This window comes from Glycine soja, chromosome 4, assembly GCF_004193775.1.
Source record: "Glycine soja cultivar W05 chromosome 4, ASM419377v2, whole genome shotgun sequence".
NCBI classification, from domain to species: Eukaryota; Viridiplantae; Streptophyta; class Magnoliopsida; order Fabales; family Fabaceae; genus Glycine; species Glycine soja.
Window position 1 is genome coordinate 48,487,729 of NC_041005.1, and position 26,800 is coordinate 48,514,528.

A 26,800-nucleotide genomic window follows, 5' to 3' on the forward strand; every position below is an offset into this window, starting at 1 on the left:
TATTATTAAATAAAGTAAAATTATTTAAAATTTTATTATCTCATATAATTTTTGGCTTATATTTAAAATTTGAGGGAGTATATTTTGAAATTAATTAAAATCATTCAATCATATTATTGGAACCACCATTAACCATTAATAATTGGATTGTGGAGAGTCTACAGACTATGTTAATGAAAATTCTCATCAATGGCCGTTATCTATTGGCTTGGGTACTGGTGTTTAACTTGGATAACAATAAAAATAAAATGCATTAGTAATTATAAATAAGGATATAACTGAAAAAATTATAAATTTAATATTGAATTTGTAAAACATTAATATTTTTAAAACAAAATTAAAATGCTAAAACTTATATTCCCTCCATACCTAAATACAAACAAAATTAATTAACTTATACACTAATTACAAAAATTACTTAATATTTAGATGTTTTCCAACTTCTAGATCAGATAAACTTAATCTCACTCGTAATACATAATTGATTAGTTAATCTAATTTAATTTTATTATTTATATTTTTGAGAAATCATTTTTTCGTTAAAGTATCATTTATTGAAACTTTTTCAAGAATAAAAAATTATTAAAAATAAAATCTCAATTAATTGAAGAATATTTTTAAAATAATATAATTAAATAGGCCGAGAGAGTATAGGATCGAGGCAGTACTAGATTATGATAAACTCAGTTAAACCTATCCCAAGCATGATTGTTTCATTGCAACTCGCCTTCCCAAGCGTAGTGGCTCGCCCAAGAATAATATCGAACCTGTCGTAGCAAGTATAAAACTCAGTGGGTTCCACAATACTTGGAAAAATGGTCCTCTCTTTTCGATCACCCAAGCTTGTGTTAGATGCAGGTATATTCTCATAGTAATATTAGACACCATGATCATAGTTTATTTATTTAATGATGGAAGAGAAACAGTAGAGAAAAAGCATACATATAATCATGCATGTCATAAAATAAGTTGCAAAAAAGCTTTTCTAAAAGCACCCTCAATATTTAATTGCACTACAGCCATCACTGTGAAACAATACTCCCGTGATTGTTAAAGTATATATTATACTGCTAAGTGACAATTGAATTGGACATTCAGTTAGCTGCACGAACAGCCAGTAGTACTCCATTTTTTTTCCCATTTCAAAATTCTTTTAGAGATTGGGGAGATTCAAGTTAAACTCGAAACATCTTTTATGGTGTACTAGAATAAAAAGGATCTTGGTGATAAATCAAAATCTATGGCTTTTATAGCATTAATAAACCATTTTTTTTGCAAGATGACAGGGTTTAAAGCAAGAACGAAGATAATGAATAAAATAAGTTGCAAGGTCATTTTTCTTGTGTGAATTTGTGACAAGGCCACATCATTATGACAAAACTTTCCCCACAGTTTAAATTGGAAAAATATAAGGCACTACAATAATAACATTCTTTCCAGCATCAGTGCATCATAGAAAAGAAGTTACACGAATAGACTGCATTAATTTGTTAATTACACAGTAAACAGCTGCAAGCAGTCTCATGTCCCAACCCGACTTCCACCGCTGAATATCTCTTTCAAAAGCTATACCAATACCAAATGACTGAATTGAACTTGGCAAGCACTGAAGGCTCGAGAACTTCAGTTTTGCAGGGTAGCTTAATTTCAAGAATTTGAGCCTGTCCTTTTTTGGATCAGTGTGAGTACAGTCATAAATTCATCACCTGAGCCATAATTAACCAGAATTGTATGTGTATACCATGTAAACACAAAAAGATAATTACCAAAAAGTAGAGGATTCATAGACTAGCTAACACCTAACTCCATCATTCTAGACCCTATGTAGCATAGGTTGGAATACATAGCACAAATTCGCAACATAAGTGGCTAACTGAATTGTAAGCCAAAAACTCCACATAATGATGCGTAAGAACAAGAGTAAAGAATCCAATTTTGCCAGATAAAAAATGGTCTTCATGGTGTAAACGGTAGTGATTGTGGTATCTGGATAAAATGTGATGTTGTGTCCGTGTATCTTCTTATCTTTGTAATTCCAGATTTTATCCTTATATCTACCTTCTCCATTCTACAATCTAAACAAGCAGCTGATAATTATATTTGCCCGTCACTCTAATTAGTTAACCACTGAACCAACGTAATTTATTAGGATGGAATGGAAGGTGAACTCAATTGGAATAATAATGATGATACTATGATATTAAAGAATTCTACCACACAAAGAAAATGTTATTATGTTGATATATTACAAAAATGAAAGGTGAAAAACAAAGTTTCAACAATAATGAAAGTGAATAAATTATATATATTTTTATATAAAGAGATATTTTTGATAATAAAAAATATATAAAAAAGAGAAAAAGAAGTGGCCTTAGTAAACCAGGAGATGCAACAAGAGTGTTAAAGATATACATTTATAACGGTATAATATTTTATTTTTTAGTATTTAAGATAAAATTTAGTAAACAAGTTGATTTTTTATATTTTAAGAGTATTTAGGAGTAAGTCAGTTTTAATGAATTAATCTAGTCAATAAATTATTTCTATTTCTAAAAAATAAGTTAGTTTTAATATTTTGTTTTATTGATATTTTGTTATCTGATTAGTTTATTTTTTACTATTAAATATTGTTAGCTGAGAATAATCTTACTCAAGAATAGAATAATTCTAATTTGCTTTGCATACCTGTCTCTCTTCTCCCCTCTATTTTTCATAATTTTTTTCCGCCACAAAACATCAAAGAGCCAAAATGGAAGGGTTTTAGTTTGAGCAACTTTCTTCTCCTGCGGAATCTTAAAACCCGTCGATGTTGGCACAAACACACCCATAGAGTAACCGCAACTTCAGCACTTTCATTTCTCATTCGATGAGGGCCCTTCTCCCGAATCACCTCTTGCATTTGTCACTAACTATCATCATCTTCTTCTTCTCCTCATAACTCCCGAGACGTGAGGGTTTTGGTGTGGTGGGATTTCAAGAGCTTCGCGGTGCCTGATGACGTGGACACTTTGAAGGTTGCGCCGGCAATCGCCCAGGCCGTGAGGGCCAACGGGATCAAAGGTCCAATTCACATCACCGCTTTTGGGAATGTTAGCTCCCTCTCCATTCACCCACTTTCCTCATGTTTCTTTTCTTCCCTTTCATCTTTTTTTCACCGTCCCATTTTAAAGCTTTTGACCGTTTCGTTATTCTAATTGCTAGCTTCTCACACTTTTTTTTTCCTTCTGTTGGCTAACTAAGATTTGTTGGAGTCGAAGCTTAGACAATAGACTGAGTAAAGTGTGATTTATTTTCTTCTTTTTGAATGTGAAATAATTTTTTTATTTTTTGTACGAATAATCAGAGGAAGCATATCAGTGAGGTACTTATGTGTGTTTGGTTTCTATTTTTTAAATCTGGTTTTAGTTTTTAAAATGTAACTACTCAAAGTTGTTCAGACAGCTGGTTGAGGGCGTATAAGGCACATAATAGAGTGTGAAATTCAAGGAGAGGTTGAAGAAAACAAAAAAAGAAGATGAGAAAACATCTCCCGGTTACTTCTCACTTTATAGTATTTGTTTTGGAAACAATTTTCAAAACCTGATAGATTCTGGATGAGGAATTGATTGTTGAGTAATGCGGAATTGTTTTAGAAATAAGTTTTTAATATGAAAAAAGACAAGGGAATTATCAAGCAGACCCTTATTTATTCGTTTTAGGGTTTAGTTCACATCAAAGATTAAGGATAAGTTTTGATTTAAAAGGTAACGAATAAAAGTAATTTTCTAAATTTGTTTGACTAGGAGTAAGACCAAATGTCTTCTGTTGAGTGTCTGTTACATGGCTTGATTCTTATTAGTCTAGTAAAAATTCATTAATTCATAATCTTGAAATGGATGTGCAGCCAGCTAGTAAATCATTGTAAATGTTTGACAGTTTCATGAACTAGTGTTTATGCTCCATATAGCTTTACGGCTTTCTTATGGTTCATTCATCTACTTTTATAGGTCGAAAGAATTGTGATTCTAGGTGATATCATGTTTTGGGCATCCCAAAATCCTCCACCTGCACAATGAATAATGATAATATCTTGCTTGCTGGCTCGACGAAACTAATGCTCCTCGTGTTCTACTCCACTGCAGAATTATAATGTGGCAATGGTATAAATTGCTTAAGGGAGAAAATCTTATTGGAAAACATTTCAACCACATCCTCCTAATGGTTCATATGGTTCTTGGTATGGAAACTTTAGGGTGCCACCTGAAAACCCATTCCTGCCAAGCACTAGAAAATGTGGAGATCTATGAACCTTCCTTAGACTTAAAGTTGGGTGAAGGTAGGACAGAAAGTTAAGCAACTTTAGGGTGCCACTCGACAACCCATCCCTGCCCAGCACTAGAAAATGTGGAGATCTATGAACCTTCCTTGATATCATGGATTGGGCATTCAACAATCCTCCACCTCTTATATCTAATGATATGGCTTATTACACCAGTTAAGCTTGAATAACTACAATATTTTGCTTGCTGGCTCAAGGAATGTTCCTGTTCTCTCCTCGGCGGCAAACGTGGCAATGGTATAAATTGCTTAAGGGAGAAAATCTTATTGGAAAACATTTCAACCATCCTCCGGATGGTCCATATGGTTCTTGGTATGGAAACTTTAGGGTGCCACTTGAAAACTCATTCCCAGCCAAAACTAAACCAGATTCCTTAAAAATGAGTTCCAAAGGCTCATCTGATGATGACATTGTTGGGTCTGAGGATGCGAGTGGTAAAAGTCAGGAAAGATACACAACTTCGCTCTTCTGGAAATGATCAGATAGCAGTGGATGACATTGGTACTGCAAACTATGAATCTGGAAATTTTAGAGCAACGGACAAATGTGTGAATCCAACTAGAAAGGAGGTTGATGATGTTTGTCACAGCCCATATGCTTTTCAAGTTGATGACTCTCTGGTTGATAAAAAAACTGGTGGAAGTGATGAAACATATAGGAAAGGTCCAACATTCTTTGGCTGGATCAGAAGCCGGTGGCAATTTTGGAAAGGCAATGCAAAATCTGGTGATTCAACTGCTCATCAGAACAAGGTGGTTAATCGTTTTGAGGATTCCAACTCATCTGAACTAGTAGACCAGACAGTCCAGACTGTTAGTGATTTTGAAGATAAGTCATCAGAACTGGACCAGAATGCTATTTGTTCTGGAAAGCCTGAGTTGTTTTCTAGCAGTTCCTTTTGGAATGACATGGAATCTTTTATTTTCACCCTCAGAGGATCACTTATTGTTTCCCAGTCAAAAAACAGGTTAGTGTGCATCCTAGTTTCATTCTAATCTGAGCCTCAACTACAAAAGGAAGGAAAACAATGCAACAAATTAATAATATCACAAATTAATCTGACCATTTTGATATTTTTATTATGATCATTATGTAGCTACTTGTTTAAAGAGTTACTTAATAACATGCTACATTTTGTTGGTTTCAGGGAGGATATGGCACATAAATTACAGAAGGATGGGGCCCCAGTTTTTAGATCTCTGCCTGAAAAAGATATCCTTCAATTGTTGGAGTTATTAATATCAGAGAAAAAGTGGTTGGAGGAAAGCCCCACCCAAACATTTCCTTTTCAGCTAACTCAACCAGTTCACAAGAACTCATTGATGGGCCAATCTCATGGTGCAAATGGCTTGAGATCTCTCTTTCTGAGCAGAGAATCACAGTCCTCAACGCAAAAATCATCTGAACATAATGTGGAGAAACACAATCAAAGTATTCCTTGTACTAGAGTTTCTGCGACCACTACTGAGACGAAATATACAGAGAGGTCTAGAAATGATATATTAGAAGATTGTCAGAAACTTGTGAGATATTGAGGGAATACCCAGACGGTTTTAGAATCAGTTCTTTTCCAAGTTTTTTTTGTTGATAGGTATGGCTATCATCTTGATTTACAGAAGCTTGGTTACCAAAAGTTGGCAACCTTACTACAGATAATGCCGGAAGTTAAAGTAGAGTCCAATTATATTTATGCTTCTGATTATGATCCTATAGTCTCAGGCAATTCTCTGGTTGATATTTTTAATTCATCCACTGAGTCAACCCAGGGTACCGTTTCCAAAGAGAAGCCGAGATTTCAAAAGAACTATTCATTTGCTGCTGAACCAGTCTTTCCAAGCTAGGACAAGCTGATAGATGGGATAGTAGATAGCTTCAAAAAAGCTGATGAGTCAAAGACGGAACACTGAGGAGTTCCTGGTCTTAGAATTCCATAATATTTGTGATTCTCATCTCAACATTATAGACAGAATGAGATAGCGGGACGATTCTCTGTATCAAGGAATTGCAGTTTTAACTGGCCATGGTTCTTTATATCAACGAGATGGTCAGAATTACTATTATATTTTGGTTTAGTTATTATTTGCAACTATTGTTAAGTCTTTTAGTTGTAATGATATTTCTAGTTTCTCTTTTATATTTTGACATATTCTTTTTTTTTCTTTCCAGAAGGGCACATTGACTGCATTATCTAAAACAACAAGGTGGTGTTTTGATTTTCTCACTGTGTTGGCTTTTCTTTTTGTTAAAAGGAGAAATTGTTATTCATTATCCACCAAACAATATACAAAACAAAATTGTGTTATAATTTATGTTTGTCTTGAGTTGTTTTCCTTATGTGATATCTTAGCAAATATAATAAATTGGTACTTCCAATGGATGAAAGTGAAGTTTCTAAATCTGTGTTTTGGAACCCCTCTAGAATAGGATCCCTCTTATGAAAGTAATCTACTCCTATTCCACACTGCATGATAGGCTTCACCATCTGAGCTTAAAAACCACAATCAATCAAGCTAGACTTATAAAGTCCAATCTACATTGTCATAGGCTTTCCCATAACTTAAAAGCAACAACTCCATGCTTTCTTTAAGAACAATGGCATTGGCATTACTAGATGTTCCTCTTCCAAGAACTACTTATGAGAAGTGTTAGGAACACATTTTCTTTAATTAGTTAAAATTTATTAAAATCTTTAAGAAAAAAATCATTAAATATGATTCAGATTCATAAAATTTTATCATTTTGAATCAATTTTAATCGGTAGAGAATATATTTAAAAAAATGTGTTGTTAAGATTTTGCTAAAAGAAGACTTTTGTTTCCTCTGCCAACCACATTAGTTTCTAAAGTGCATCTGTCCAATTTTGAGAAAAATTCTCACCTTTTTTATTACCACGTCCAAGAATCTATTTAAAGTCACTAATAAGAGTCCAAGGATGAATAATTGAGATCCAAGATCAATCAAGTAACTCTAGAATTGATCTCGTAAAGAAGTAGTAGGACTAACATTGAGGCAATTACAAGTGCACATCCTCCACCCACCAAGAGGTTTAGCTCGAGCATTATTTGATCCTCTAATATTCCAAGAGGAGAAAAACATTGTTGAAAACATTCATGAGAAAATCATAACAAAAAAATGATCCATCACAATATTCTTTCACAACATTCTTTTACGAGGATCCTTCCATAATAATCCCAATCATCGTAAATGTTTTCATTACCATCTATCGAGTTATATTTAGGCTTAATTACATATTTTACCATCCAACTATCACTATTTCATAAATTTTAAAATCCAAGTCTTCAACATTTACACGCTTCATAAAAAACTTGAATCGTAAGATTAGCAAAAATGACAAAAGTTTGGTGGTAAAATGGATAATTAATTTTGTAGAAGGCTAAAAAATATTTTCTTCTAATCTTGTGGAAAACAGTCTGTTAAAAACAGTCAAATAGACCTATATCGAGTCATATTAAGTCTGTTACTAGCATCTGTTAAAAAAAGTCTGCTACCAGCAACATTGAACGGGAGAGATAGGGACCAGTTATTTATTGGTCTCTCATTGGGCTCATCTTATTAGCAAGCACAATTGCTTCCTGCACCTTTTTATTTTGCTTTCTCCACTCCCTTATATTTTGGAAAGTCCCATCTAAAATGTAAAATAAGAATGTAATGGAGTCTATGAAGTAAAACATGTAGTGCAGGAAGTTTTATTGAGTGTTCTATAGAATGAAGAAAGTAAATTGATATAAAAAATTTAAGTTAAAGTATAAAAACATGAATGCCATCTTATTTTACGGTTCATTTTACTTTTTTTCAGCTCTCTTTGACTGCAAGCAAACAGGGACTTAATCATTTCCTAGCTCTCATTTTTTACTTCCTGCACCTCATTGGAAATTTTAAAGAACATGAATCGACAATATGTCCTTCACTGTCTATTATTTGGCCCACATTGAAGAAGCTTGAGAGAGGGAGAGAGAATTGACTCACAGTTAATACTTGATGTAGAATCATAAAAGCTTTCCGTAATTTCTTCGTCTTACTGTGAGGTATAGCAGTAGGCTGGTGGCGGTAAATATTTGCTTGTTGGTTTTTTTTTTAGGAAAATTGCTTGTTAAGTTAGAACTCATATACGTGAATTTTTTAAAAGGTGACTTATGTTAAATTTATTTAATCAATTATAAAATAATTTTAAATATATATATATATATATATATATATATATATATATATATATCAACTTCATCGACTTAATAAAATAGTTTAATTCAATATTAATAATTTTATACACAAAAATTAAAAAAAGAAGTAATTTTATCAAGAGAAACTTATTCCTCTTTTATATTTATAATCAACAAATAGTTATCTATTAGTAGCGTAAAGAAATTTTATATTTTTATTAAATTGACATGTATTCTAAATTTATTTACCTTAATGATAAAATTTTAAAAAACATATCTAGTACAATTTTTCTATCGAATAATTATGTAAAACGTTTTACATCAATCAACCGTATATAAAAATCAACCTCTTTGTCTCTCCACAGATGGGAAATTTTCGAGAACTAAAGAGGAGAGGGAGAGAGAGAAATTGTCGTCCTCTTATATCTCTGTTCGTTAAAAAATTCCTCTGGGATTTTATGTTTCCTAGAGAATCTGATTACAAATAGAAAATACACTTTTCTAGGACAAATTAGGAATTGTTGTAAAAAAAAGACAAGATAGGAATTTGACGAAAAGTGTGCTAATAGATCTAGAAGGTGATTTAAAGTTATTAAAAAATAGATATTGAATTGAAGCAGTTCAAAACTAAGCATCCGTGAAAAGGAGATATTTGTGCCATTAGATCCTTCAATCAAGGTACATGAGAAAAAAATGAGTCCTTTGGAATAATTTTTTATACGATGGTTATTTTCTATTTTTTGTTTAGACAAAAATTAAATTTTATTTTTAAAATATTTTTCTTACTTTTAAATCAAAATTAAAATTTCATATCAAAATTACCTATGCTAATTTTTAATGCAAATCTTTATTATATCAAAATTCATTTTGGATTAGAATATAATATTAAAAAGACCTTAGAAACTATATATAAATCTGATGGGATAACATCAAAGATTTATCCTATCGTGTTGACCTTCGGGATCGGAGATAATTGAAACATTTATATTCCATAGTCAAAGATAAAATTCTTGGATTTACGAACAACTAGCATTTGTCAAGGATGTTTTTATTAATCAAGAACAAAAATTGAGGACTTGAAGATAATCAAATTGCTTGTAGGACCCAGTGACACCTTACGAGAAATCAAAGTCTTTGGATTTTATATCCAAATAATAATCGTCTTACATAAAAACAAAAAAAAAATAAAAAAAAAATAAAAATTTTATAAAATTAATCTTATATCATTATTTATAAATTTGATTGTTTATCATTAATATTATAAAAGAAAGACACAAGTAAAAAAAATAATAATATTATATAAAAAAATTAAAATAATAATTAATTTAGGATTTTTTTTCCTCTTAATAGTTGTAACGAGAGGATGAAGGTATGAGATACTTGACGCATTAAAATTTAGAAACCAGTATAAGAAAATGTTGACGCTTACATGATCGACACATAGCAACAACGAATTATTTTTCCCGAAAACTTATTACTAACCACAAAATGAACTCTTCACTTAAACATAAGTGGCAGTTTGACTCCCAACAGAAGAGAATAAATTATTGTGGATAATAAACACCAACTAGACAGACAGGGACGACGAAAGTAGTGGGACTGGGAGAATAACCAAAAAATAATCTTCATGCTAATGCTCACACCAATTGAAAAGACTCGCAAATTTTCACACCAAAAAGAACGATAACAACACTAATAAAGTCATAATTATTAAACCCAACTTAAAGTGGTGGTGGTGGTGTGGAGCAAACCTACATTTACCTTTCTGATGGGCTATCATTTTTGCCCTGACTAAACATAGTACCAAGTAATTAATGACATCATAAATCCCTCTAAATAGTGTTAATTTAATTATGTAAATGCAGTAAAAATGAACAGAAAATGGTAATTTTTGAGAAGGGGGAAGAGAATTGTGTGAAGTGGAGTTGACTAGTAGTATTTATTTGGCGTTGGCGATGACATACCGTTAACTTTGCAGTTGTTGCGACTGACCTTTTCTTCGATACCTGAGTCTGGACGTTACTAAAGCAACCCCAGCCATCCATCCAATTTAAAAAGCCAACACGGAAAGCTCAGAACTACCACATCGTCGCCTTCCTCTAAACGGTGCGTCGTTTAACACCTTCACGTAATTTATCACCATGCTTTTTATTTCTGTCGTTCTGTTCAGATTCCTGTGTTTTGGGGATTCCTGTGGTTTCTTACTCCCGCAGTCTTTAATTATTAGGGATCGTGGATCCGTGCTTGGGATTCCGTTTGAGGTTGATTTTTGCTCCACTTGTTTTCTTCTGCTTTCAGAGTTTTTGCATTTTCGTGATTTTTCTTCACTTTGGAGCTCGAATCTGCTTTGAATTACTGTGTATTGTTGAAACTAGTAATGGATCTTATGAGATTGTGCTGTTCTGGTTTGATTTTTCGCTTGGTATTGGTTTTTATTAGCTGAATCATGTCTTTGAGGATGTAGGATTGTGGTTATAGTTATTCATAACTCACTGTGTAAGTGTGTATTTCGTGAACTTCAATGTTCATGTCGCTGTCCTTGTAACCTTGACTTGTTTCTTTTTATTTTTAGTTCTGTTTTTTGTTTCCTTTTTTTTTTTTTGGATGTTTTGACCAATAAAACAAGTGGCTTCTCATAAGAAACTCAGAATCAATTGTTTTTAACTTTGTATTATCTATCTATATCTGTCTCTCTGTGTGTGTGTATAGAAGATCCCTCTGCTGCAGATGTCAACTTTCTGGACGGAGATGTCAATGAAGGGTCGATAAGATTTTTCATATTTCATGTTGTTTTCCTTTGTTTATAAGTCTCCTTGTATATCAGTATTAAGTCCTACTATTTACCCCTCATCCCCTCCAAAGACAAGTCCATTTTTTTGTTTTATTTTCCCCTCTGTGAAATGTGGAGCAGGATGAGAATTTTACTCTATTTATAGTAATATGTGCTTCTTCTGATGATTTGTTTTTCTGTACAGATAAATTTTTGGGATTCTGAAACTAGTGATATGTTTTCTTGCATGAAGGCTGCATAGTGAGGAATTCAGTTTGTGTATTGGAAGCTCTAGTTCAACATGTCTTCTGTAAGTAAGGGTGATAAGAAGGCTTCCATTGATGCAGCATCATGGTTGTTCAATGTGGTCACGTCTGTGGGAATAATTCTTGTCAATAAGGCACTGATGGCTACGTATGGTTTTAGTTTTGGTATGGCCTCATCATGACTTTTCCCATTTCCTCTCTTGAATCTTTGATCTGTCATGCCTATGATTTAAAAGATGTCATGCTTCTTTTCTATGTCTTGTTTGGACTTTGGATAAACTACCAATCTTGTGCATTCCTTTTTGATGTAATACATGTACATATGTGTGTTTGTGTCTGTGAAGGAGTAAAGAAGGAGAAAGCTTTTTTTGGTACAATAGACTTGCATGTTTTGAGTGTAATTTCACCTTGATATTATGTGTTAGTGTCATTCAGATTGTACAACTTTAGTCTCTTGGATTAAGTCATTGAAGATGTGGATTGATTGTGCTGACTATAAAAATGACCTAATAATAGACTGGATATATGATGTAGCATGTAAGTCAACTAGAAAAGATCCTATAGGGTGGGCATTTGACCTGGTGGTTGATGAGAAACTATAATATAGAGAGACTTTGAATAGTTTATTCCTGAGTTTAATTTCATTCTCTAAATATAAATGATGCTAATACTTTATGTTGATGTGTTGATTATGTCTGGCTTTTATTGATGGTGTAGTGTATAAAATTTTCCTAGGATTTGAAAGAAGCATCCATATGTCTTGGTGGTAGTTGAATAGGGGACAAATTATCATCATTGATGTTGTAAGATACTATTTTGTTCAGTAAAAGAGTGGTAGAGAGAAAATCTGAGCAAAAGGTATGCATTCAGATGACAAGCTGAGGTCGTACAGTCTGTAAACATTTTCTATCAGTGATGTTAAATCCAAAAATATGAGCAAAATCTGCAAAAGCATTTTCTCATCCAAAAATTTTTGTTGTGATGTTCAAGATAGGCACTCAAAGTTCTCACAAGGAAAGATTTTGAAAACAACCTTTTCATTTGCATGTTTTTTGGTTGAGAACTTGAGATCAATAACAGAAGTATTACCATTCACAGACCCCACAACTAAAATAGCAAAGTACTGAGAATAGCATCGGATGATAGATTAAAAATCTCTTCTATAACTAGACTCTATTCAAACAAAGGTTATTTTGGTTTATGATTTCTTTATATGTAACTTGTAAGGCTACAGATGATTGCTTCTGAACTTCTGGACCACTCCTGAATCCTGACATTCTATATCATATAATGCTATTATGCAGCTACAACTTTAACTGGTCTGCATTTTGCCACAACAACCTTGTTGACACTCATTCTTAAATCACTGGGATATATCCAGACCTCTCATCTTCCAGTATCTGATATAATCAAATTTGTCTTATTTGCAAATTTCTCCATTGTTGGGATGAATGTGAGTTTAATGTGGAACTCTGTTGGTTTCTATCAGGTAACTTTAAGGCTTTTAGTAGCCTATAACATTTTGAACCGTCTTTATAATAAACTAAAGATAAATATTTATAATAATTCTTCCTTGAAATTAAATTGTCAGATTGCTAAGCTGAGCATGATTCCAGTATCTTGCTTCCTGGAGGTTGTCTTGGACAATGTACGATATTCAAGGGACACAAAGCTTAGTATTGTTTTGGTTTTGCTCGGTGTTGCTGTCTGTACGGTCACTGATGTCAGTGTCAATGCAAAGGGTTTCATAGCTGCCGTAATAGCAGTCTGGAGCACAGCCCTGCAACAGTATGTAAGAAACATACACTAACATCAAACCCCGGATCTTTAGTTGGGAGATAGAAACCAATCAATTTGAGTTCCATGTCACAAAGGCAGTTCCAGATTTAAATGTTCACTTCTTGGTTCATGATGCTTGTTAGCAACATTCGTGTACATAGCAATTAATTAGCTTCATTATAGAACTAAAAATGACAAATTAGGAAGCTTGCAATGATTTTTCTTTGTTTATCTGTATTCTTATCACAAGCAGAATTCTCAGGTGTTTTTCTTCTAGAACAGACTTCAATAACTATAGTTCACGATAGTTCTAATTATTCCTGTCTTATTTTGGTTTCATTACCTAAGTCTTGTTGGGTTGATATTTAGCACAACTTTTTTTGCAGTACGTGCATTTTCTTCAGAGGAAGTATTCTATTGGGTCATTTAACTTGTTGGGTCACACTGCACCAGCACAGGCAGCAAGTTTGCTTCTAGTAGGCCCCTTTATGGACTACTGGTTGACGGGCAAACGAGTTGATGCCTACGGCTATGGTTTGACATCCACAGTAAGTTTCTCTATTTCTTTTCTAGTTTTTTTATAAAATGTTTTGTTGTGAGGCGGGAGAGAAGCAGAGACTTGTGAAATTTTGTTTATATATCATGTTTAGGCTGCCTTATTTTTTTGGGGGGAAGTTTAAAGTAACTTGCAACCATATGGACTAATCTTGAATGTTAGTGTGTCAGTGTATCTGTTGCATGGTGAATTCCTATTCCTATTTGTTATAGTAGTTAATATTCTGCACATTGATTATCATGGAACTGGGTGCCAAATTCTACTGCCTAAATTCAGTGTCAGGTTGCTTAGTGACATTGAGAAAGAATCTTTTGGTTGACTAAGATTAAGGTTATTTTTTACCCAACTTTCTTTGTTTTACTTAAAAACTACTCTTAAAGCTAAAAATAAGAACTTAAAGAAAAGTAGTTGTTTGTCAAATTACATTTTTTTAGCTTAAAAGCTCCTTTTAAGCCAAAAGTTATTTGGTAACTTTTTAAAAACTTTAGTTTTATTTAAAACTAGTTATATCGTTTGATAAAAAATATATTTATAAAATAATAGTGTAAAATTAATTTAATTTACATAAAATTATTTTATTGACACTAAAAAAAACATGAAATTACAAATATTTAAAAACTTAAATTTTTAAAAATGTCAAAAAAATACTTTAATTATTGTAATAGCTAGAATGTAACATCCCTGATTGTTGACTTCTCAGCGGATCATACACTACGACACTTTACACGATGACACTTCACTCAACTCTTCGTTGATCATAACCCTCCATAGGTAGTCCTTTCTGAGACCTCAACAATTTGTTTCGGCTGTTTCTAGGATCGATGACTATCCAAACAAATCAACACGAGACTTTTCAGCATACTTTGTCCTCACTCACATGCTTTCCGAAAAACTTCCCAGAAGGCCATCAATCCCATAATTTCTCCAAGTCAAGCACGCTTAACTATGAAGAGGTGGAGTTTCACTAATGATAGCAATACTGCAGTTGAGGACAGCAATGCTGCAGTTCCCACCAAGCCCAAGAGGACAACAAGGAGGCCCACCCACCTCAATGATTTCGTGTGAATCAAGTTTAGGATAAGGACAAGGCTGCTGAGCTACTGAATATTCCTTCTTGCACTGGCAGCAGTTGGTTAGAACAAACCTAGGATATTTGCTCAGTTTTGTTATGCTTTATTCCCCTGCAATTTGTATCCTTGTGCAGCTGGCCATTGATTGACAATGCTTATCCTTCTATTGTAACCTTTTAAATACCACCGAAAATGAATAAAACAGTGGAGAGTATTATCATCTATTTCCTTAGTTTATCTTAGCATAGTAATGGCACCTAACAATTTGGTCTGCCTCCTGCCATGTCCAAACACAACACCCACAATACCACCACGGACCGCCTTGAAGAGGCTTTGAACCATCTCACGCAGGGCCAGCATAGCCTCACCCAAAATCTATCCACCATGACCACCAAGTATAAGAGTTGGCTGTGAAGCTTGACATCATCCTTGACCGGTTATTAGCTCTCACAACCACTCCATCATCTCCCAAATCACCCTTGTTTCACTCCCACGTCAACCACATGGATCGGCAAATTGTGGAGACCATGAAGTCACCACTGACAGACGAATCGCGAAGGTCACCTATGGTTTCCGCAACGACAATGGCACCGATGGAGCAACAAAGCACAAAAACCATGCCGACTCTGCCTCCCATGGCTGCTTCCCACCTCCCTCCCTGGTGGCCACCACAATCACCGTTGCAGCCAGTCAAACCCACTATCCACCACCAACCACCCCTGCATTATTACTACCCTCCACAGGCCCTTTTCCCTTCGTTACCGTGCTCACTACTGTTCAACGCTTACTATGACACTACAACTGTGCGACATCTATTTGATGGTTGGGTAGCTAATGCATGACAACTATTTGATGATACAGGCTGGGTAGCAGATGTGACATCTGTGTGCACCTTTAACAAGAGGTTATGTTCTGGTATGACATTTGTGATGCATGCCAACTATTTGATGCTTATTTCTTCCGTGTGAATTTGTGTAAACACAAGAAACAAATGGATCAGTTCAAAGGACTGCCTCGTCTTCTAAAATTCGCCATTCCAAAACAGTATGACATTAGGCTCCTGCCCGACCTTGTCGCTCACCGTTTATTACTATTGTTATGATCACGAGAGAGAGAGAGAGAGTATAGTAGTTCCCTGGTTCGAGGTAGGGACCTCCTGAAGTTCCTGAATCTGCTTGTTCTTATTATTTCATGAAGATTCAGCAACTTATATATTGCTGAGGAATACAAGCTAACTGTCATAACGGCCATAACGGAAATAAAATCCTAACAACCCTAACAGCTTGAACAGATTGTCTACACGTGCTAAACTGGTGCTTGACATGCATTACGTGTAAGTGTGGGTGTGGATCCTAGTTGACATAATCCTGCAAGTATATGGGCTTGGTTACTGTGCGTATGGGTCTTGTTGTGGCGTTATCGGGTCCATTACCAGTCATGGTGCTGCTGTGGGTGCCTTCATTATCCTGGGTGCTAACAATACTGCCGTCCCGGGAAACCACCTTGTCCTCAAGGTGGTAGGCATCGCGTAACTCGAGCCAGGGTTCCCAAGTGGTGTCTTCTGGGGGTTGACCAACCCATTGGGTGAGAACGAGGCGGGTCGGAGGAGTGGTAGAGGTATCAAGCTTACTATCCAAGATACAAAGTGGGCGTTGTAGGGGCTTCTGACCCACGATCTCCAAGTTCCATGGCTCCGATGACGAAGGAGGGGGTCCGTGGTGAAGTCGCAATAATGAGCTGTGAAAAACGGGGTGGATTCGAGACTCCAGGGGAAGCTCGAGTCTGTATGCTACGTTACCTACCTTAGCACTGATCCTGAAGGGGCCGAAGTATCGTTTGGAAAGCTTGGGATGGATATGTCCAGTGACCGAACGCTGGCGTGAGGGGCGAAGCTTTACATAGACCCACTGATTCACGGAGAAGGTGATGTCGTCGCGTTTCATATCGGCGTACTTCTTCATCGTGGTTTGGGCCTTCTTCAGTCGTTTTTGGAGCTTAGCATGCATGAGTTGTCGAGACTCAACCAAGGATTCCACAGCTTCGTTTCTCGTTAGTCCTGGGAGATACTGAGGTATCGAGGGCGGGGGCTTGCCATACACAACTTCAAACGGTGTCATGCCGGAAGTCGAATGCAGTGAGGTATTATAGCACCATTCCGCAAGCGAGAGATAGCGGTACCATGATGATGGCTGAGAGTTGACGAAGCACCGAAGGTACTGTTCAAGGACACGGTTGACCACCTCGGTCTGGCCGTCAGATTGGGGGTGGTACGCCGTGCTTAGGCGGAGTTGGGTTCCACTTAGCCTAAAAAGCTCTCTCCAGAAGGTACTCAAAAATACGGGATCCCTGTTCGACACGATGCTTTTGGGGAAACCGTGAAGCTTACAAACGATTTCGATGAAAAGCATGGCGACTTTGAAGGCTGAGAACCCAGTGGGAAGGGCGCCAAGATGTACTCCTTTGGAGAACCTGTCGACTACAACGAAGATCACAGTGAACCCATTCGAAGGGGGTAGGTGAGTGACGAAGTCCATTGAAATGTCCTCCCATACCCCTGTTGGTGGTGGAAGGGGTTGCAGGAGGCCCGCCGGACGTCGGGTGCTGGATTTGTTTTGCTGGCAGACTGTGCATTCCTTGATAAACCTTTGGACATCGGCCTTCATACCCTGCCAGAAGAAGCTGGCCTCGAGTCGTCGTAGTGTTTTGGTTACCCCGAAATGGCCACCCAAAGGTGTAGAGTGAAATTCGGATAGAAGAGACGGGATATGGGGATTGGTGTTGTTGATCCAGATGCGATTGTTGAACAGGAGACAACCATTATGGACACGATAATGGGGATAGGCTGAAGGGTTGGTCTGAACGTTGGACATTAGGGCTTGGAAATCAGGATTGATGGCAAGGGTTTGCTGAATATCGCTTAAGAAGTCCAGGTTGGGGACTGATAGCACGAGAAGCTGACTGGGCTCTGGTGGTCGGCGGGAGAGCGCGTCTGCGACTACGTTGGAGGCTCCTGTTTTATACTGTATGGTGTAGTTGAAACCCAGCAATTTAGATAGGTAATAGTGTTGTTCAGGTGTTTGAATCACCTGTGTCATAAGCTCTCGGAGGCTTTTGTGATCAGTAAGAATGGTGAAGGTGCTTCCAAGGAGGTTTTGCCTCCATTTGCGTACCGCAGAAGTGATAGCGTGTAGCTCTCTCACATATGTCGACGCAGTTAGTAGCTTAGGGGCGAAGTTCTTACTGAAGAATGCCAGTGGGTGACCTGCTTGGGTGAGAACGGCCCCCATGGCTGTACCTGAAGCGTCAGTCTCGACCACGAATGGTTTGCTGAAGTCGGGAAGAGCTAATACCGGAGTATCGGACATTGCGGATTTGAGCTTGTTGAAGGCTTCTTGGGATTCAATGGTCCACTCGAATGCATCCTTGCACAGAAGACTCGTTAGGGGGGCTGTGATGGTGGCATAATTGCGTACGAATTTCCGATAAAACCCGGTTAACCCGAGGAAGGCCCGTAGGTCCCTGGCGGTTGCGGGAATTGGCCACTGTGTGATAGCCCTGACTTTAGATGGTTCTGGAGTTACTCCCTTACCGGAAACTACATGGCCGAGGTACTCTAATTCCCTCTGAGCGAAGAAACATTTAGTGCGCTTTAGGTAGAACTCACCTCGTAGTAGTGCCTGAAAGATGAGATCAAGGTGTTGGACGTGAGAGGAGAGTGATTCGCTGTAGACGAGAATATCGTCAAAAAACACCGCTGCGAAACGCCGTAGAAATGGTGCGAGAAGGTGGTTCATTGCTGCCTGAAAAGTTGAAGGCGCATTACATAACCCAAAGGGCATCACCATGTATTCATAGTGCCCATGGTGTGTTCTAAACGCAGTTTTCTCGATGTCGGCTTCGTTCATAAGGATTTGATGAAATCCTTGCCTGAGATCAAGTTTAGTGAACCATGAAGCGTGGCCTAATTCGTCCAGTAGTTCCTCGATGGTAGGTATTGGAAACCTGTCGCGTACGGTTACTGAGTTAAGGGACCGATAGTCTACACATAGCCGCCATGTTCCGTCCTTCTTCTTCACCAAGAGGACCGGAGATGAATACGGGCTTGTGCTTGGCCTGATTAACCCATCGGATAACAGCTCTGCAACTTGTCGCTCGATTTCCGCCTTCTGAAAATGTGGGTATCTGTAAGGCCGTACATTAACTGGGGCGGTGGACGGAAGGAGAGGAATGCGATGGTTTACTTCTCGTGATGGGGGTAAGTGTTTCGGTGGTTGGAAGAGTTGGTCGTATCGGAGAAGAAGTTCGGCGATGGGTTTAATTATAGGGGAGAGAAGGTTGGTAGTTGAATCTGTGGGGTTAGAGTCGAGAATGCATAAGTGGAATAAAGCAGAAGTTGAACCTGTGTGAAGCATACGTTTTACTTGGTTTGCTGATGCTGGTTCGGGTTTGGTGGCGACGTCGGCTTGCAAGGAGATTTCCTGCCCCTGGTGTGTGAATCGCATCACGAAGTCATCATAGTTTGTGGTGACGGGGCCGAATTGCCGTAACCAGTCAACGCCCAGAACGGCATCCGCGCCACTGATGTGCAGGAGATGGAAAGTTACCGGAAACGAATGGCCCTGAATAGTCAACGGCGTGTCAGGACAACGCTTATCACAATCTAGAGTGGAACCATTGCCCACGAGGACTCGTAAGGGTTGAGTGCTTTCAGTGGCAAGATGGAGGAAGCTTGCGACTCGAGGTTGAAGAAAATTGTGGGTACTCCCACTATCGATTAGGACCGTGATTCGTGCGCTTCGAATGGTGCCGTAAACTCGAAAAGTTTCCGGTGAAGGTGACCCTGCCATGGCGTGAAGGCTAATATGGGGGGAACTAGAGTCTGATGTAGGGTCAGGGTTGCTCAGATTATCGTCAAAGTCAATGGTATTATTAGTGATACCTGGTTCGCCGGAATCTTGTGTGACATCGTCAGCAACGAAGAGTAAGATCCTTCCCTTACAACGGTGACCTGAGCTCCATTTGTCGTCACAGTTGTAGCACAGGCCTCTTTCCTTGCGAAACGCCATCTCCTCCGGAGTTCGTTGGACGTAAGGAGGTTTTGGTTTGGTGCTGAGGTTGGCTGGGGAAATAGATGTCGGCGGCGGATGGGGACGCTATGATAAAGACCTTCTATCCTTCAACTTATCTTCCTGCAATTTTGCGAGGGCAGTGGCCTGGAGGAGGGAGATCGGTTGGAGGGCCAACACTTCTCGTCGGAGCTCGGGGTTCAGCCCCGATATGAAACAACTTAGTAAGAATGGTGGAGGTAATCCTGTGACGCGATTAGCTAAGCGTTCAAACTCCGTTAAGTAATCATTAACGGACCCTCGTTGAACTAGCTTGAATAAGGCACCTCTTGGATCATCATAGAAAGTTGGGGCGAATCGTGACTCTAATGCGTCGAGGAAGCTTTGCCACGATGAGATTAAACCATTCGTGAACATCCACTGATACCAGCTGAGGGCAGCGCCATCGAGGTACAGCGAAGCCACGGTGATTCTTTCCTCCTCCGGGGTGTTCTGATACTGAAACAGCTGGTTCATCTTGAATATCCATCCAAGGGGGTCACGACCGTCGAACCGTGGAATATCGAGCTTCACGGAGTTGCGGTGGGCGCTCATGTTGCTGACGGAAGGAGGGTGCTGCTGTAGATCACGTAACCGGAGGTGATCCAAAATGGAATCTACCTTGCCGGAAAGATCAGTGTAGCGCTCGTTAAGGTTTGCCTGGCTGGAGGTGAGGCGCGCAATCGCGTCTTCGAGGCGGTCAGTGGTTGCTTTCCTGGTTCCGTGCTCGGCCATGGCAATGGCAGCGGCGGCAGGTCGGACCACTTGTTATGATCACGAGAGAGAGAGAGAGAGAGTATAGTAGTTCCCTGGTTCGAGGTAGGGACCTCCTGAAGTTCCTGAATCTGCTTGTTCTTATTATTTCATGAAGATTCAGCAACTTATATATTGCTGAGGAATACAAGCTAACTGTCATAACGGCCATAACGGAAATAAAATCCTAACAACCCTAACAGCTTGAACAGATTGTCTACACGTGCTAAACTGGTGCTTGACATGCATTACGTGTAAGTGTGGGTGTGGATCCTAGTTGACATAATCCTGCAAGTATATGGGCTTGGTTACTGTGCGTATGGGTCTTGTTGTGGCGTTATCGGGTCCATTACCAGTCATGGTGCTGCTGTGGGTGCCTTCATTATCCTGGGTGCTAACAACTATGCTAAGATAAACTAAGGAAATGGATGATAATTCTCTCCATTGTTTTATTCATTTTCGGTGGTATTTAAAAGGTTACAGTAGAAGGATAAGCATTGTCAATCAATGGCCAGCTGCACTAGGATACAAATTGCAGGGGAATAAAGCATAACAGAATTGGGCAAATATCCTAGGTTTGTTACAACCAACTGTTGACAGTGCAAGAAGGAATATTCAGCAGCTCAGCAGCCTTGTCCTTATCCTGAATTTGATTCACACGAAATCATTGAGGTGGGTGGGCCTCCTTGTTGTCCTCTTGGGCCTGGTGGGAATTGCAGCATTGCTGTCCTCAACTGCAGTATTGCTATCACAGTCTCTTTTGAATAGGGGTGGGTAAGCGGGCCGGCCTGCCCCATGTAAGGCCTGCCCGCATAAGTCCGCATTGGCAGCGGACTGGGCCAATCCGTCCCGCTTCTTACACGGACCAAATAAATTGGTCCGTCCCCGCCCCGTGGGTCAAACGGGCCAGTCCGCGGGCCTAGTTTTAAAAAAATTTCAATTTTAATAAAAATACAATACAATCAAATTAAGTTCAATACAGATGTAAATAAAATCTCAATAATTAGTCAATTACATCAATAAAATAAATAATGTCTTAACAAAAGAAAATTCAAGTAATAAATCTAAAATATGAAATTTAAACATCTCCAAAAACAAATGATTCCATATTTGAAGTAGCTTGAGCCTTCCCCATCTCCACATTTAAGAGTACAACAACAATGAATCAGTCCCAACAAAAATAAGATAAAAAACCAATTCTAGAGAGAGGAGAGATGTACTTTGCGGGGTGGTGGGCCGAGGCTGTGCCGCTATGGTGTGTCACGTGACTGTGTGAGTGTGAGTCGCGTTTTGTTTTCCTTGTAAGGGAAAGAGTCGTATGACTTGCGCGCGTGAGGAGAAAAACCGTGAGGAGGAGAAAAAGTGTTCTTAGCCTGTCACAATGATAACCCTAAATATGGTGTGAGCTCTTTTTTATAATAAAAATATATTAAAATATCTTTAAAAATATTTATTTAACAATTATTTTTAGCTTAAATGATAAGAATTGTTATTTTTATTATTTATGGCTTGCAGATATGAAAATGATAGATTAAAAGAAAAAAAGATCGAAAAAATATCAAAAAGGAAGATTTTTAGTATGTTATTACTTATGTTTTTTATCTTAATCTTTTATTTCTGTTATCTTTTATTTTTCTTATCTTATCCTTTTTTATCTTTATCATCTTTTAATTTAAATCTTTTATTCTTATCTTTAAATCTTTATCTGATCTAATATATTTTTTTATTTGTTATTTTAAAAGAAAAGTTTAAAGTGAAAAAGAGAAAATCAAACCTAATATAAGTGAGGGTCATACAAATTAAACCTAATGCGGGCTGGAGCAGCCCGCGGGCCAAACCCACATAGTCCGCGGGTTAAGCGGGGCGGGTCAAAAAATATGACATAACCATGGACCGTTTAAAAAAATTGGTCCATAACCCGTGCGTACCACGGGCCCCGAGGGCCAGTCCATGGACCTGACCCCGGTTACCCACCCCTACTTTTGAAGAGGTGGAGTTTCATTCTTAACAAATGCATTCTTCTTTATCGTTCCCTTTGTTTCTAATTTTGTCTTTCAAAATGTTTAGAGTAGATAAGAAACTAATCCTAAAAAGTGACACATAATTATTTTTTTATTTTGTGCAAACTAGTAGTGCTTGGGGACATTAACTAATCCTTTAAATTCATTTAGATACTGAATGTTTGGTTCTTTGTATTCTTAGTGTGACCAATCTAGATTAAAATATGAACATGTTATGAGCAATTCTCTTTAAGAAAGATCTATCAGATTTGTTTATCATGTACAGTCTAGAGAAGAAACTATCTATTTGAATCAGTTTAGAGTAGATAAGAAAGTAATCCTAAAAAGTGACACATAATTATTTTTTTATTTTGTGCAAACTAGTAGTGCTTGGGGATAACTAATCCTTTAAATTCATTTAGATACTGAATGTTTGGTTCTTTGTATTCTTAGTGTGACCAATCTAGATTAAAATATGAACATGTTATGAGCAATTCTCTTTAAGAAAGATCTATCAGATCTGTTTATCATGTACAGTCTAGAGAAGAAACTATCTATTTGAATCATTACTTTTTTTGAAGTTTCCTGTGAATGTTGAAGATTTTAATTATATTTATATAATCTTGTTTCTGTAGACCACTCATGTCCCATTTATGACTTGTTGGAGTTTTTTTCTCATCCACCCTGATTTGCCGGTGGTGCTTCTACAATAATTTCCTTGGTCTATGAAAATGTTGCTTGTGACTAATGCTAAATATGACTATTATTGTGCCTAACCATATGGTACCTGTAAAAGGCATGAAAAACTCACTAACATCCATGTCAATTTGTTTTTATCTCTACGCTGGTGGCATTCATATACCTGTAAAAGGCATGAAAAGCTTACTACATCCATGTAAATTTGCTTGTATCACTATACTGGTAGGCAGCAGCATGCATATATCTTCTTTTTTTTTCATAAAAGCAGTGTAATCTTGACAATCAGTACTCGTCAGTAACTTGTTGCTCACTATACACAGATTTTGTGAGGGCACCCATCCTTGGTCTTCCTTAGAACCAAATGCTCTATTTGTCATTTTTTTTTCGGTGGATTTGGATCCTATTCCTTTATCTTAGGAAAATACTGTCATTTTTAAAAACATTTATTCTGTAGAGGGACCAACTGTTTCCTGTGCATGAACTCTGCACGTTTTGTTTGTCTTTCTCTCTTGAAAATGGCACTGCCATTTTCCAGAGAAAAAGGAGAGAATCCAAATATGTATACACTTTATGTCAACTTTATAAATACTGTATAGTTTACCTTTACTCAAGAAAACAATAATGAATACTGTGACTACTGGAATACTATTATTAAACTGAGCTGCTCCTGCTGTCTGCAGTTGTTCATCATTCTGTCTTGCACTATCGCAGTAGGGACAAACCTCAGCCAGTTCATCTGCATTGGTAGGTTCACGGCTGTAACGTTCCAAGTCCTTGGTCACATGAAGACTATTCTGGTCCTGATCTTAGGATTCATTTTCTTTGGAAAAGAGGGTCTCAATCTACATGTTGTTCTAGGCATGATCATCGCAATAGCAGGAATGGTTTGGTATGGCAATGCTTCTTCTAAGCCAGGGGGGAAAGAGCGTCGTAGCTTTTCCCTCCCCAAAACACAAGATTATAGTTCACTACCTGTGTCCTCTGAACCAGATACGAAGGAATAGAAAATAATAGAGATTCATTAGAGAGAAAGTGCTGAAACTTCTGGTGAACTGCATGGAAAAATCAGATGCCCATTAGGCGAGCTGATTCATTTTCTTCACACCAGGAGTGAATTCCCAATTATTTATAGATCATAGTCATATCCTATCTTGTGTGTTAATGAATTGTTTGGGAGAGAAATGAGAGGAAACAGCGTTGTTAAGGGATGGAAAAATCTACGTTATGTTCCATTTTTTTAAGACAGAAAATGTTACTGTTACTTTTATAGTAAAAGTTTAATTCCATTTTTCCCATCAGGGTTGGTTCCGATGTTAACCATGACAACTACTAGCATGTTTGGATTACCTAGTTTTGATATCTTTAACTCTAGACGTACTTTTGAAGGTGTTACAATGGTAACACAGACATGCTATGATCATAGTGTGATTCACTTCGGCTCCACCTTAGAATCTATAGAACCTTCCGTAAATTAATAAATATCAATTTCGTTTTCAAATAGATTGCTGTGATAAAACAAGCAAGCAAACACTCAACAAAGAAACCAGACATACAGGAATAAACAGGAAGTAAAAAGTAGATATTGCCTTGACCACTCGGACCATGGGCATCCATAATAAATAGACCAAGTTGCAACCTATGGATTATTAGTGGGACTAATTACCTTGAAATTCAATCTTCAGGTTTTATTGTGACGAATTTAATTTACAAAATGATGAGGAGGTCCTCCTATAATGTTTAATATGCTCTCCAGATAAAGTAAAAAAAAAATATTACTATATGTTATGATGAATAAAAATATATGGGCACTGATTTGTCTGTAGGAAAAAAACAACAAAGCTTGAAGTAAGTCGTAGTACCAGAGATTGGCAGAACTAAATAAAAGGGCATAGTAAATGCCTAACGTTATGTTAGGTGGGCTTCGCAGTAACGTAATCCTGAATAATTGAAGTTGCTTTCTGTAAGGTTTTTGTAGGATTCACTTACCATGGTCCCAACAACAGCTAGATCTGCATATTTTACACAGCACTTTTGAGACAATGGGAAAGCAGGGCCTGTAATAAAAGCCTGGTTTTCTGAGACTTGGGGAATGATGCATTCATGCAAAACAGTAAAAATTAGGTTAAAACTTGACATTTAAGGCGTCACGTACCAGCACTTCTGTAGCAGCAGCAGGTCAGCACCTGGCTCTGTCCCAACCAAGGTAAAAAATTATTTCGATTTTTTTCCCTTTTACTATTTCATTTTAACATAAATTTATAATGTAAATTGCACGGTTTGCTACTTGCTAGTTTCAGATATTCCCCACAGTACTTTGTTTTATTTTAGAATACATTTTCGGCAAAAAAGTAATTTTTGTTACTTTACTAATTCAATACTTCAATGTATTTTGTTTCAATTCGTTAATTTGTCTTTATCAAAATGTATTTTCAAAAGACTTTTTTTTATGAATAACCTTTGTTTTAATAAACTTATTCTCAGTGCTTAACTTTTAGGTAAATATTTTAAAAATAAAACCTAATCTAAAAAAAAGTTTTCCACAATTTTGTAAACATAAGACTTTTTCAAAAGAGTTTTCAACTAGTTACTCTCGCACATTTTATCAAACACAAAACAAAAAATAAAATAAAATCAGTTCTTAGAATTTGGGTATATTGACTTTTGTAGAGTATTCTTTATTACTATCAAAGATATCCGATGATGGAGAAATTTGTTGGTTGCCGAGGACAATAGGGAGGAATCAAAGGGGTGAATTCGTTATAGTTGCAGAATGAGATCACCAATGACAAAGCCTATGCTTGCTGGGCTTATTATGTTTGTTGTTGAGATCCTGCTGACTGAATGAGAATTGCCACTATCACTATATGTTCCTTCTACGATGTCAATATCGAAAGAGAGACATTTTTTTTAAAATGTACTATGCTCCAAACTGTTTTCATAATATATATATATATATATATATATAGTGAACCAAACTTTTATTTAGAATGTGTTGATAATATAAAAAGTTTTTTTATACAATGATCCAGTAACATATTGTCATATACATGATATGTTGGTTTACTTTTGTAATGACCATTTAAAAAGATAAATTTTAGATTTTTTTTATTAAGTTAAATATGTTTTTAACCTTTCTAAATATCACAATGTTAAAAAAGTAATTTCTTCTTTTGATGTCTCGTTTATGGAAATGTATTCCTTGTCCTTAAAAAATGTATTTTTTGGTCATTTATTTTTAGAAATAAGGACTATATATAATATGTTTTTTGTAAATAAGAGATCAAATAATAGGGATGATAAAATTGG

General features: G+C 36.9%; 1 protein-coding gene and 1 pseudogene across 6 annotated transcripts; both read left to right on the forward strand.

Moving 5' to 3' along the window:
• Positions 1-2,909: 2,909 nt before the first annotated feature.
• LOC114410900 lies at positions 2,910-6,652 on the forward strand (annotated as a pseudogene).
• A 3,769-nt stretch (positions 6,653-10,421) lies between these two features.
• Positions 10,422-24,817, forward strand: LOC114410133 (UDP-rhamnose/UDP-galactose transporter 6-like). Of its 6 annotated transcripts, none has more exons than XM_028373928.1 (7): positions 10,422-10,602; positions 11,520-11,697; positions 12,837-13,021; positions 13,124-13,324; positions 13,698-13,859; positions 14,674-14,820; positions 24,175-24,817. In XM_028373928.1, the coding sequence occupies exons 2-7, from the start codon at positions 11,568-11,570 to the stop codon at positions 24,496-24,498; spliced, it is 1,149 nt and encodes a 382-aa protein (XP_028229729.1). In that variant the 5' UTR covers positions 10,422-10,602; positions 11,520-11,567; the 3' UTR covers positions 24,499-24,817. The 6 variants fall into 6 exon arrangements, with proteins under 6 accessions (XP_028229729.1, XP_028229727.1, XP_028229730.1 ...); XM_028373926.1 differs by having other exon boundaries at positions 10,428-10,602; positions 11,472-11,697; XM_028373927.1 differs by lacking the exon at positions 10,422-10,602 and adding an exon at positions 10,673-10,757 and having other exon boundaries at positions 11,472-11,697.
• Positions 24,818-26,800: the final 1,983 nt, after the last annotated feature.

What these genes read in the sequence shown, in the direction of transcription:
- LOC114410133 (XM_028373928.1), top strand. Translation starts at nt 11,568, where the DNA reads ATGTCTTCTGTAAGTAAGGGTGATAAGAAGGCTTCCATTGATGCAGCA. An exon ending in ACTCTGTTGGTTTCTATCAG is followed by an intron (nt 13,022 to 13,123) that starts GTAACTTTAAGG and finishes TTAAATTGTCAG; the next exon opens with ATTGCTAAGCTGAGCATGAT. An exon ending in GCTATGGTTTGACATCCACA is followed by an intron (nt 13,860 to 14,673) that starts GTAAGTTTCTCT and finishes AATTTGTTTCGG; the next exon opens with CTGTTTCTAGGATCGATGAC.